The sequence below is a fragment of the Rhinoderma darwinii genome, chromosome 1 (assembly GCF_050947455.1).
Source record: "Rhinoderma darwinii isolate aRhiDar2 chromosome 1, aRhiDar2.hap1, whole genome shotgun sequence".
Classification (NCBI taxonomy): Eukaryota; Metazoa; Chordata; class Amphibia; order Anura; family Rhinodermatidae; genus Rhinoderma; species Rhinoderma darwinii.
Genome location: NC_134687.1, coordinates 38,831,523 through 38,844,403, shown reverse-complemented (window position 1 = coordinate 38,844,403; position 12,881 = coordinate 38,831,523). Strand labels below are relative to the sequence as shown.

General features: G+C 41.8%; 1 protein-coding gene across 4 annotated transcripts in view; it reads left to right on the top strand.

The window, feature by feature from the left end:
* Positions 1-12,881, top strand: part of TBC1D14 (TBC1 domain family member 14) — a 92,462-nt gene that overhangs the window by 59,019 nt on the left and 20,562 nt on the right. For all 4 annotated transcript variants that reach the window (XM_075857763.1, XM_075857772.1, XM_075857781.1 and 1 more), the window contains one exon: positions 8,060-8,142. In XM_075857763.1, the coding sequence (XP_075713878.1) occupies positions 8,060-8,142 (83 nt within the window). The remainder of the gene's footprint in view (positions 1-8,059; positions 8,143-12,881) is intronic.

The window sequence follows — 12,881 nt, the reverse complement described above, 5'->3', positions numbered from 1 at the left end:
GACTACAAGCACTGATTAGGGGAATGGAAGAGTCAACTGAAGTATCAGAAACCATTTGGAGATCAAGGAGGGCTGCAGACTTTGTATTCGGGGATGTTACAAGTTATCTGTTCTCGATTTGCTTGAGATTTTGGTTGTCCTTCTGTAAGGGAAAAAAACTCTTCCCACCCAAACACGAAGGTTTTGAATGGAAGTTTTATAATTCTACTGAGACTTAGGATTCACAGGGAGCCTTTCGTAACTTGGCCATACATTCGATTTTTTTTTTTGGCCTTTTGTATGATAACTTATCAAGCACTGATAAGCCTAGGCCTACACGGAGACCTATTCTTGCTTTTCTTAACCTTTTTTTGGACGGCGCTGTAGAATAAGTGCTGCATGTGTGTCGCGTGTGGCCCTGGAGCGGATGCTTGGCTTTTGACAGCCTAGCTCCTGGTTTAGATTGAAGGCACCTCCGATCCTGGAGACAGCCTAGCTCTTGCTCTAGATTGAAGGCACCTCCGATCCTGGAGACAGCCTAGCTCTTGCTCTAGATTGAAGGCACCTCCGATCCTGGCCGCTTAACAATTTTATTGCCACGGTCATTGGGTTTCCTGGTGATGTGATCGCAGACTAGACAACCTCTTGACTGTCTGTATGTTGAGTCTGCTGTTAGGGCACACTAAAGGTCCTCTTACAAGGCCCGTCCTGGCCGTGTAAACAAGCGCTGATTAAAGAGATCGCTCGCTGATCGGCGCTCGTTTTCTTCTTTCACAAGGAGATAGAACGGGAACGAGTGCTCGTTACTACGATCGCTCGTCCCCATACATTTCTATCATGTCGGCAGCACGTCTACCTGTTTACACAGGGAAATGTGCTGTTGACAACCATAATATTTTAGGCAGCTAAAAGGATAGTCCGCAGATGAACGAGCGTTTGCCTGATAAAAAAAAAAAAAAAAAAACACACAAAAACAGGCCATACTTACTAAATGGGCAAGTTAATACCAGTTCCCAACAGGAGGCAGACTAGCCACAAATGCTACATATGGGGAGAGTGCTCAGGTACCGTATGTTACTGATATCCACTCCCACTAGTCTTGAGGGGAGTGGTTGCTCAGTGTTATCACTGCACACAACCAAAGCTGCAAACAATGTGTCAGTCGCACGACATACCATATTCTGCCGGATCACTGCCTATTAGTCAAGCCCATACTATTAGATCAGGCGCTCTGCCCTGCACGCCACACCAAACCATGGCACACTCTTGTCCCCCAGCATTACGAGCATATTATACCTGACACACTCCACCCCCACTATGTAGTGTTTGTGGTTTGTCTCCTGTTGGAAACTGGTGTTAACCCATTTAGTAAGTACGGCCTGTTTTTTTGGTAATTTGCTTGATAAGTGGCCCATGTAAAAGCTCTTAAGTGTTGCCCGAACAGCCTGTGCCATCGTGTCAAAGATCATAGAATGTATTAGCATGCTTCTGTATGCTATGAAATGAAGTTTAAAGTAAACATGTAAAATAGTAATCCCTTAATTAATGGGATTTAAAAATAAAACTGTAAAAATTATCAAAAAAAAAAGGCTGCAAAAAGTTATGTATGACCGAATAACATAAAGAAGAAAAATATAATTTCTCCCACGCAAAACAAGTCCACGTACAGCCACATCAATGAAGTTAAACCGTAAAACAGTCCCGGTTAATAAGGAGTTAAAGAGGAAATGCCAGCTCTTCTAACATTTTAGTAAGTATTTGTATTCCCCATGAGACCAGGCTGGAGCATCTTTTCTTAGAACTCTGTCTTGTGCTACTCCACTATTGTTCTTCCTGGAAATATATAAATAAATTGACAACCTGGTGTTGCCTTTCCCTTTGTCAGTTTGTAGCGACACGCCTCATTGACACTGTCCAGCTAGTACGGACAGTCAGACTGTGTAGGGACACGGCCTATTTACAACGGAAATGTTAAAACCCAGTTGTCAAATTATTCATACATATTTCCAAGAGGAATAACAGAGGGACGGCACAAATGCAGAGCTAGAAAATTAGCTTTCACACTGTTTTATAGTATTTACTAAAACAGACCTGTCGGGAAAGCTGACCAGTCCTCTTTAACAAATGACTCCGATATTGCAGTGAATGAATTGACTCACTAGAAAATCTCTGGAGCGCTAGTATTTATTTGTTTTATTTCAACTCAATGGAATTTTAAAATTAGTTGTTTTTTTGTTGTTTTTTCTTTATTTTTTTCCTTCGAGTAATATAAAATTCTTGCACATTTATTGCAAATCGCTCATACGTGTTAGGATTATAATGTCTAGCTACAAAAAGTTAGTTTATCCTATAGTCAGCCATAGAAATGAGATTGCTGCCGGCCGACAACTCTTTTTTTCATGACTTCACCTTCTAGCGGGCACACTCTGCCGAGCATAGCATGCTTGTATATTTCAGTGGGGCGAGCGGAATAAGCTGACGCCTCCTCGGGAACAAAGGATCGGGCATGTTAACATCCAATTTCCCAGATTCCCCCCCCCTCTCCCAACATCTGCCAGGTTATTATGCTGGCAATATCTCACTGATCCAATGTGTGGGTGAGACTTCTCCACATCTATGGACGGCTTTAGATTGGGCGTGACCATGAGAGGAACATCTGCTCGCTGCAGGAACACGTGTGAAGTCGGACGCTGGCGCCCTTTCTATCTTTAGTCACGGCACTCCCATCACACCCATTTGCTCGTCTTATTGCAGAGGTTGTTGAACCTGAACACCTCTACATGTCACTGCTTGTATAAAAAAAAATTATGATGTTTGTGGGCCCTGATGATATTTATAGGACTTTACAACCCAAAGACGGTAAAGTACCTGGATGTTGGCATTGTGTTTGTAATACAGGAATATGTGACAAGGACGACTGTATCTGTCTGTTTTTTACCTGTATAACTGCTCCATAAGGGTTACCAACTAATGACTTTTATAGTTTATCGCATCTATCTAATAAGTGTCCACATACTCAGAAATACATTATCGTCTGCGCTTCTATAACCATTCTTCATTATGTTCCACTCACCCCATTTTACGACACATTTTATATCCAAAATTCTACACATAGGAGCTAATATTTTTTTGTTCTAGATAATTTCCTAGAACAAAAAAATATAAGCTCCTATGTGTAGAATTTTTTTTACTTCCCCCATCCCTTGGTTGAACTTGATGGACATGTGTCTTTTTTTTTTTTTTTTTTCCAACCTTACTAACCATGTAACTATGTAACCTCTCTACAGATATTCTGATACTTGGACCCATGCAAAATGTTGAATTATTTTTTTGCCTTTTTAGTCCAGCAGTGGGACAGCCCACCAGTTGGTTACTGGATGAACTTGTTAACAGGCAGGTGCCATATAAAGCTAAGGGGGTTGCACCAGAATCGACAATTATCACTTATCCAAAGTCGATAATTGTCTGATTCCTGGGGGCCCCACTGATTGAGAGTCCTGAAAACCCCTGTTCCTCCTCACTGCACCCCTGGTAGTGAGGAGGAATTTGACTAAATCGGCAGTCGAGCATTCAAGGTCTATGGGACTGATCGAAACAGCCGGGCGCTGTACTCTTCTGTTTTTGTCATTCCCGTAGACTTAGAATATAGCGGCAGTGTGCATTTTTAACAGACGCGTCCTCCTCGCTGCAATCGAGCAGTGAGGAGGAACGGGGGGTTAGGGACCCCAGTTGTTGCGATCAGTGGATAGGTGATAATTGTAGTTTCTGGGAAAACCTTTTTAAGGCCTTGGTACCCATAGACTGCTATGGGCCTATCCTGTACCTCCATCTACTTCCAATTTTTTTATGGAGGCACAACATTTTGTTTTGTATTTTCTCCCAGTATCCGTGAGAAAAACGTGGAATGCTCCATCGTATGCTGTATTACATAGTGAATCCTCCCCTTGAAGCATTGCTTTTAAGAAAGAACACAATGCACCAGCCGGCGGCACAGGGAATGCGTCTGTAATACGTACCTGGAGCCACTCTGCAAACTGCATCAGAATCGGCGCCAAGAAACTATCCAAATCACCCACCGTTGATCTCAATGGGAGGCAGAAGCGTTATTTTTCTTCGGCTGACTTTTGGATTGAAATCTACGTGAGGCAGAAATCCTGCGGCACTTGTTTGGAGCATTTTTTGCCTGCGGTTTTTGCATTACTGTTAATGGCTTAAAAAGTCCCAAAATAGGCAGAAAAAAAAGCGTCCAACAACGCTGGCATTTCAAAATCTGCCACGAAATTCCTGAAGGAATTAGAGGCAGATTTTTTTTTTTTTTTTCTGCCTGTCAAAAAATTGCGAACTACGGCTAATGCAGTACACTAAGATTAAAAAAAAAAGCATGCAAAGCAAATAGCAGGTATTCAGTTGGGTGTAGGAGGGAAGCGGAAGTGGAAAATCCGTGCAGAGGTTACCAGAGGACATGACGGGAGTACTGAAGATTCCTTGGTTATTGTAGGCACATGTTAAAGGGGTTGTCACATCACATAAGGAGCCACGGAGCAGCCAGACTGTTCCCTGCAGCTACTGCAATGTAGTATTACATGGCAGCCATTCAGATGTGCGGATACACATGTAATACGTGGGCGGCTTGAGTTCGTCAGCGTGAGATCCGCCGCTCGTCAGCGTCTCTGGCTCAGAGGAGGATTAGGAGTAGAGGACCCCCCCCCCCCCTCTGACGTGTTTATGGCCTAATAACCTACAATAATGTTTCCACTGCTGGTATAAAGTAAAGTTAATGTTTGACCAATATTTAAAATATTTTCATAAGTGAGTTTGGTGAAGTTGTATTTTTATTTTTGTTAGATATTGATCTGCAGCCCAATTCCTTTTTACCCAGTTAAATGCAATCTCTTCTCATTAAAGGGAATGTATCACCTATATATTTTTTTGCTCATTAAAAGCAGATAGTTAAACACTATTTTTTTTTATCATCTTTTTTTATTTTTTTTTTATTTATTTTTTTAAATTCTTTGTTCTGTACATGATTATGGGGGCAGCCATATTGCTTGAGCGGCTGTAAACAGCATTTAGAGAGATTATTTACAGCACCTACACGGACTATAGGAACCTGTGAATCCACTAAACAATGGCTGAAGTTTCAGCGCAGAATGATCATGAAGCCTGAGCCCTCTTGGTCAATCAGTAGTGCATATAGACTACTAGTCCTGTGGATTTCTTCAGGTGCTCAGGTCACCATTTTTGCATATAAAGTGTCAACAGTTTATGCCCCCTGATCAGACCATTTGGGACGTTCAATGGGTGCAGATTTCTTTAATTCCTTGTCCACCTTTTGTAACTCAGGGCAAAGCCCCACGTGGCGGAATTGCTCTGGAATTCCGCTGCGGACACTCCGCAGCGTTAATCCGCAGCGGACCCGTTTCTCCATTGCCTTCCACTGCTTTTTAGTAGTGTTCGTTTGGTGTCCGCAGCATACAATCGATGTTGCGGACTGCGCAATGAAGTCTGCAGATGTCATGCACATGTTATGTGTGCTGCGGAACGTATTGGTTTTTTGACATGAGATTTCTTCATTCTGGCTGGACCTATGTATTTCTAGGTCTACAGCCAGACTGAGGAAGTCAATGGGGCTCCCGTAATTACGGGTGACTATATGTGTGCATCGGTAATTACGGGTGACTGTGTGTGCACCCGTAATTACGGGAGCGTTGCTAGGCGACGTCAGTAAATAGTCACTGTCCAGGGTGCTGAAAGAGTTAAGCGATCGGCAGTAACTGTTACAGCACCCTGGACAGTGACTACCGATCACAATATACAGCAACCTGTAAAAAAAATAGAAGTTCATACTAAGGCCCCATGCACACGACCGTGCCCGCAATCACGGCCCGCGATTGCGGGCACGGCCGGCCGCTGACTGACAGCCGCATTTTCGGGCCGTGCTCCCATACAAAGTATGGGAGCACGGCCCGCAAAATGCGAAAGAACGGACATGTTCCATAATTCCCGGAACATTTCCACGGCACGGACACACTTCCGTAGTGCTACGGAAAGGTGTCTGTGTTCAATGAAAGTGAACGGCTCCGTTTTTGCGGACCGCAATTGCGGTCCGCAAAAACGGAGGTTTTTTACGCTCGTGTGCATGGGGCCTTACCGAGAACTTTCTGCTTCTTTCTCCAGTCCGGCTTCCCAGGATGATGTTTCAGTCTAAGTGACGGCTGCAGCCAATCACAGGCTGCAGCGGTCACATGGACTGGCGCGTCATCCAGGGAGGTCGGGCTGGATGCCGAAAGAGGGACGCGTCATCAAGACAACGGCCGGTAAGTATGAATTTCTTTGACTTTCACTAGGGAAAGTGCTGTCCCTTCTCTCTATCTTGCACTGATAGAGAGAAGGGAAGTACTTTCACCTCAATACGCAACGGCTAGTCCGCATCAATTTACTGCACATTTTGGGCAGATCCGCAACAGAATCTGCAACGCAGATTCTGTGCGGCATTGATGCGGACAGTTGCGGAAGAAATACACCACGTGGGGCCATGCCCTAAGTTATATCTCCGATTGTAAAATTACAATGCAGCAACTTTGCAGATAGTCTTGATATTTTTCCTAGTATTTTGTGTCTACATCTCCTATGCAGACCTGTGTCTCCATGGTTACAGACTACAAACAAACGCTTTGTAGTCTGATCCTGCAATCGTACTCCCTGACCCTATTTTTTACATACATACATTTGAATGTTCAGCAAGGAGGGAGGGGACAGATGGAATGGAATAAAGCTGCAGGATCCGACTACACTTGCAATGCTGACTACAGTCTGTTACCATGGAGATGCATAGGCCTGCATAGAAGCTGTAGATAAAATGATAGGAAACGTTTACTATTTGCAATGTTAGTTCACTTTTAATTTTCGATACATTGGAGGAAAAAAAAGTTGTGACGGTAGACTTGTTTTTGTCAGGTGGCGTAAAACTTTTTCGATTTTGGTGTGATTGCCTAAGATATATGTTCTTGTTTGATAATTGGTTTTCAAGCTGAGGAATGGCTTTTCCTGCACTACGTCTGCAGACTGAAAGTTACATTAATGGGTCTGGATATGGCCTTGTACACTGAATATAGATTGCTTCTCTGATCTGTATCACTGTGGACGTGACTGGCTTATATGTTGAGGAGTAATGTCTCTACAAGAACTGATCGCATTTGTTTCTGATGTGGTGGTGTAATTTTTCTGAGCTGTATATTCTGTTTTCGAGTCTCTGGACAGGTGTCACATTGCGGCATGTTTTTTTTGAAAAAAAATTGAATGGTTTTTTTTCACCCAAAATGTAAAAATGGCTGCTTAGTAGTAATTTGGAAGTTAGTCATTCTTAATCTACATCAATTAGAAAGTTTTTCTACAAAGAGCGCTCTCTCGCTCTCGCGCCATTTCTCCTGTGGTGGCGCTAAAGGTGAATTAAACTATTGCCGCCAGGTTATTCACAGATTGCAGAGATTATCACTGGCGGTCTCTACAGCGGGACACCCTAAAATAAGTTTATTTTCTGGGGACCCCTCTAGACATAAGTGGTTGCAAAAAGTATTGGATTCAGAACTTTTTGGGTTTGCGGCGTGGAAAATGGCGAGCTGCCATTTTACAGATTTTTAGAAAAAAACAAAAACGGAGAAGATTAAAAAGAAACTAACAAATTCACTCATGTTTAACCCTTAAATATTGGATTGAAATTATTATCTTTTGTATGCATGTTGAGAAATAAATAGACAATAAAAATCTTCATGTAGGTATAGGCATGCAGTTGCATACGTCTGAGGCATATTTTTGGCATATTTCTATTTCAAACGTGCCGGTTGAACATATATGCCCCAAACGTAGTGTGAACTTAGCCAGATGTGTATCTGCGATGTTTGTATATTCTTTAGCAGCCTTCCTGTCAGTCTTACTGATCTGTGTATTAGAAACTACTACCTACTTTAGGTTTAGTTCATATGGACTTTTTTTTTCATTTCTTTTTTTTTATATAGCTATGCTTTTTTCAGTTGTTTTTTTTTTAGGCTGCACTGACCAATAATATGTGTAATCTCCACAGTAACCTTCCGGCCAAACCAGCTGAAGAAGCCCAGAAACACCGACAAGAATATGAAGAAATGGTGGCCCAAGCTAAAAGGAGAGGTAAATATCTGGTCATGTATGGAACAAGCAAAGACAACCAGCCCAGTGTCCTACACATTCCCGCAGTGCTGCAGACAATACACACTACAGTGTAACCCTAGCCAAAATGCTACCAAATAAAGACCCCATCCCTGACCCTTAATTCTGACTGTCTCCTGCCGCAGACCGTACAGGAAGGCATTGTGGAGCTCCTACGCCCCCCCGGGGAAGGAGGTTACTTACCCATGTCGGTTGACCGTACATTGCATATAGCTTGTAGGTAGGTGGTTACCATGATACTTTAACCCCTTAAGGACACAGCCTGTTTTGGCCTTGACACAATTTTTTCAAATGTGACATGTCCCTTTGTGTTAATAATTCTGGAATGCTTTTATGTATCCAGGCGGTTCTGAGATTGTTTTCTCGTGACACAATGTACTTTATGTTAGTGGTAAAATTTGGTCGATATATTCAGTGTTTATTTGTGAAAAAACACAAAATTCTGAGAAAATTTGCAAAAATTAGCATATTTCTAAATTTAAATGTATTTGCTTGTAAGACAGATAGTAATACCACACAAAATAGTTACTAGTTAACATTCCCCATATGTCTACTTTATGTTTGCATCATTTTTTTAAAGTATTTTTATTTTTCTAGGACGTTACAAGGCTTAGAACTTAAGCAGCAATTTCTCATATTTTCAAGAAAATTTCAAAAGGCCATTTTTTCAGAGACCAGTTCAGTTCTGAAGTGGCTTTGAGGGCCTTATATATTAGAAAGTCCCCATAAATCACCCCAGTTTAAAAACTAGAACCCTCAAAGCATTCAAAACAACATTCAGAAAGGCGTTTCATAGGAATTAAAGCAAGGTAGAGGGGAAATTTACCATTTTCATTTTTTTTTGCCAAAATGCATTGGTAATAAAAAAAAAATTCTTTAACACAGAAGGTTTTACCAGAGAAACGCAACTTAATATTTATTACCCAGATTCTGCAGTTTTTAGAAATATATCCCTCATGTGGCCCTAGTGTACTGCGAAGGACTCAGAAGCAAAGGAGCACCTAGTGGATTTTGGGGCCGCCTTTTTTACAATATATTTTAGGCACCATGTCAGGTTTGAAGAGGTCTTGTGGTGCCAAAACAGTGGAAACCCCCCAAAAGTGACCCCATTTTGGTAATTACACCCCTCAAGAAATTTATCTAGGGGTATGGTGAGCATTTTGACCCCACAGTTTCATTACTAAACTTATTGGAAAATGCCTGTAGGTCTGTAAAAATGAAAATCTAAAAAAACGTAGACATTTTCAATTTTTACAAGGAATAAATGAGAAAAAGCACCCCAAAATTTGTAAAGCATCTTCTCCCGATTACGGCAATCCAACATATGTGGTAATAAACTACTGTTTGGACCCACGGCAGGGCTCGCAAGGGAAGGCGCACCATTTCAATTTTGGAGAGCAGATTTTCCCAGAATAGTTTTCAGTGCCATGTCGGGTTTGCAACGCCCTGGAGGGAACAAAACAGCGGAAACCCCCCCCCCCCCCAAAACTGACCCATTTTTGAAACTACACCCCTCAAGGACTATTTCTAGGGGTATAGTTAGCATTTTGACCCCACACGGTTTTGCATAATTCATGAGAATTATGCCGTGAAATTGAAAATCTAAATATTTTTTTTCTAATAAAATGTAGATTTAGCACAGATTTTTTTCAGTTTTACAATAGATAAGGGAGAAAAAGCACCCTAACATTTGTAAAGAAAACTCTTTTGAGCACAGCAATACCCCATATGTGGTAAAATACTGCTGTTTGGACACACGGCGGGGCTTAGAAAGGACGGAGCGCCATTTGACTTTTGGAGCTTAAGTTTTGCTGGAATGGTTTGCGGCGTCATGTCACATTTGCAAAGCCACTGAGGGGCCAAAATAGTGCAAACCCAGCCAAAGTGACCCTATTTGGGAAACTACACCCCTCGTGGAACTTATGTAGTGGTATAGTGAGCATTTTGACCCCACTGTTTTTTTTGCTGAATTTATTGGAATTCGGCAGTGAAAATGAAAATCTACATTCTTTCCACTAAAATGTTGATTTTTTTTTTCATTTTCACAAGGAATAAAGGAGAAAAATCGCCCCAACAATTGTAAACAAATTTCTCCCGAGTGCGGCAATACCCCATATGTGGTAATAAACTACTGCTTGGACACACGGCAGGGCTCAGAATGGCACGAGTGCTACTTGGCATGTAGATTTTGGTTGATGTGGCGCCATGTCGCATTTGCACAGCCCCTGAGGTAGAAGTACAGTAGAAACTCCTGAGAAGTGACTCCATTTTGGAAACTATACCCCTCAGGGTAATCATCTAGGGATGTAGTGAACATTTTGATCCCTCAGGTGTTTCATAGATTGTATTAGCATGAGGCAGTGAAAATGAAAAAAAAAAAATTTTATTCAAAAATGTTGTTTTGCACCCAATTTTCATTTGGCTTTTAGAGCGCAGATTTTGCTTAGTGGTAGTTTTTTTATTTTTTGGGGTTGTGCTGGTATTTCAGTTTATGATGTGGGGGTATATGTAAGCTGTGCAGAGAACATCAGGACATAATAAGAGGGTACATTTTGATGGTATTGTTTATAGTCCACCACCTGGACAACAAGTATTTATTTTGTTCTCCGTAATATTGAAAGAGAATAGATCCGGAGTATATTAAAATATAACTTTACTCTATTTTCTTTAATAACATTATTAGAGTAAAAAACATGTATACGTGTAAATTTCATATGACAGTTTTTACATGCATTTTTTTCATATACGTTCTATGATATGCACTTCAAAAGATTTTTAAGACGGCTAATTGTCCACCTCTGTTTTATTTGTCTTTTCTCTAGAGGTCTCGCCAACATTTTGTTATTTTTCTTTCATTATTGACATTTAGGAATAATATGGAGATTTAGGCTATGTTCACACGGAGTATTTTGGGGGAGGAATATCTGCCTCAAAATTCCGTTTGGAACTTTGAGGCAGATATTCCTCTCCCTGCACGCCGATTTTCGCGGCGATTATCGCGCCATTTTTCGCCCGCGGCCATTGAGCGCCGCGGGCATAAAACAGCGAGAAATCCCCTTTCTCCTGCCTCCCATTGAAGTCAATGGGAGGTCAGAGGCGGAAGCGCCCGAAGATAGGGCATGTCGCTTCTTTTTCCCGCGAGGCAGTTTTACTGCTCGCGGGAAAAAGACGCCGACGCCTCCCATTGAAATCAATGGGAGGCGTTCTCGGGCCGTTTTTGCCGAGTTTTGCGACGCGGTTTCCGCGTCAAAAAACTCGGCAAAGTACCCCGTGTGAACATAGCCTTAGGCTATGTTCACACGGAGTATTTTGCAGGAGGAATATCTGCCTCAAAATTCCGTTTGGAAGTTTGAGGCAGATTTTCCTCTCCCTGCACGCCGATTTTCGCAGAGTTTTTCGCCCGCGGCCATTGAGCGCTGCGGGCATAAAACACAGCGAAATACGCTTTCTCTGCCTCCCATTGAAGTCAATGGGAGGTCAGAGGCGGAAGCGCCCGAAGATAAGGCATGCCGCTTCTTTTTCTCGCGAGGCAGTTTTACTGCTCGTGGGAAAAAGACGCCGAAGCCTCCCATTGAAATCAATGGGAGGCATTTTCGGGCCGTTTTTGCCGAGTTTTGCGACGCGGTTTCCGCATCAAAAAACTCGTCAAAATACTCCGTGTGAACATAGCCTTAGGGACTGTTGCCCTCCTACCCCTTTCTTTTGGTGTTAAAAGTCCTCCATCAATTCTGTCAAATGCCAAGAGAGTGGAAAACCTCTTTCAGATGAAATGTGATGAATGAATGTCCTCCCAATGCGTTTCCTCCTGACAAAACGATTCCTCAGGGGAGATGGATAAACCTGCTTTGTTGACCTAAATTCAGTGGATGCTGCTGAAAGATTATTATGGCTGTCTCTTTTAAAAAGAAGCTTTCTATTGACCTTCCAGTTTGGAATATCGAAAATCGTGCCGTTTCCTAATAAGAGCGTATAATAATGGGGTAAATAAATTATATTCCACAGATATGTGGCCGGTGTCGCACTGATAAATGGCGCCAGATCTTATCCACTTTTGGACACACTGCACATTTTGCATCGCCATATTCTGAGAGCCAGAACTTCTTTTATTTTTTCTCCACCGGAGCTGTGTGAGGTCTTATTTGTTGCGGGACAATCTGTAGTTTTCATTGGTACCATGTGATATTTTTTTTTTATTTAATTTTTTGGCAAGCAAGGTGACCAAAAACCAGCAATTCTGATATTTTTAATTTTTTTTACGGCTTTCGCCATGCGCTATGAATGACAATTTTGCTTTATTCTGTGGGTCGGTACGATTACGGCGATACCATATGTAGATAGTTTTACTTATGTTTTGCAGCGCCTGCACAATAAAATCACTTTTTTGTTTCAAATTATTATTATTTTTGTGTCACCATATTCTGAGAGCCATAACTTTTTTTTATTTTTTCCATCAAAAAAGCTGTGGAAGGGCTTGTTTTTTGTGGGACGGGCTGCATGTTTATGGTATAATTTTGGGGTACATGCAACTTTTTTTTATTCTGTTTTGGGAGGGGTAATGACTAACAAACAGCGATTCTGGAATAGTTAAATTTTTTACGGTGTTCACCGTGCGGGTAAAATAAGGTGATATTTTTATAGTTACGGACGCGGGGGTACCACATATGTGTACTTTTTTTTTTTTTTTTATGTTTTCTGTTTTC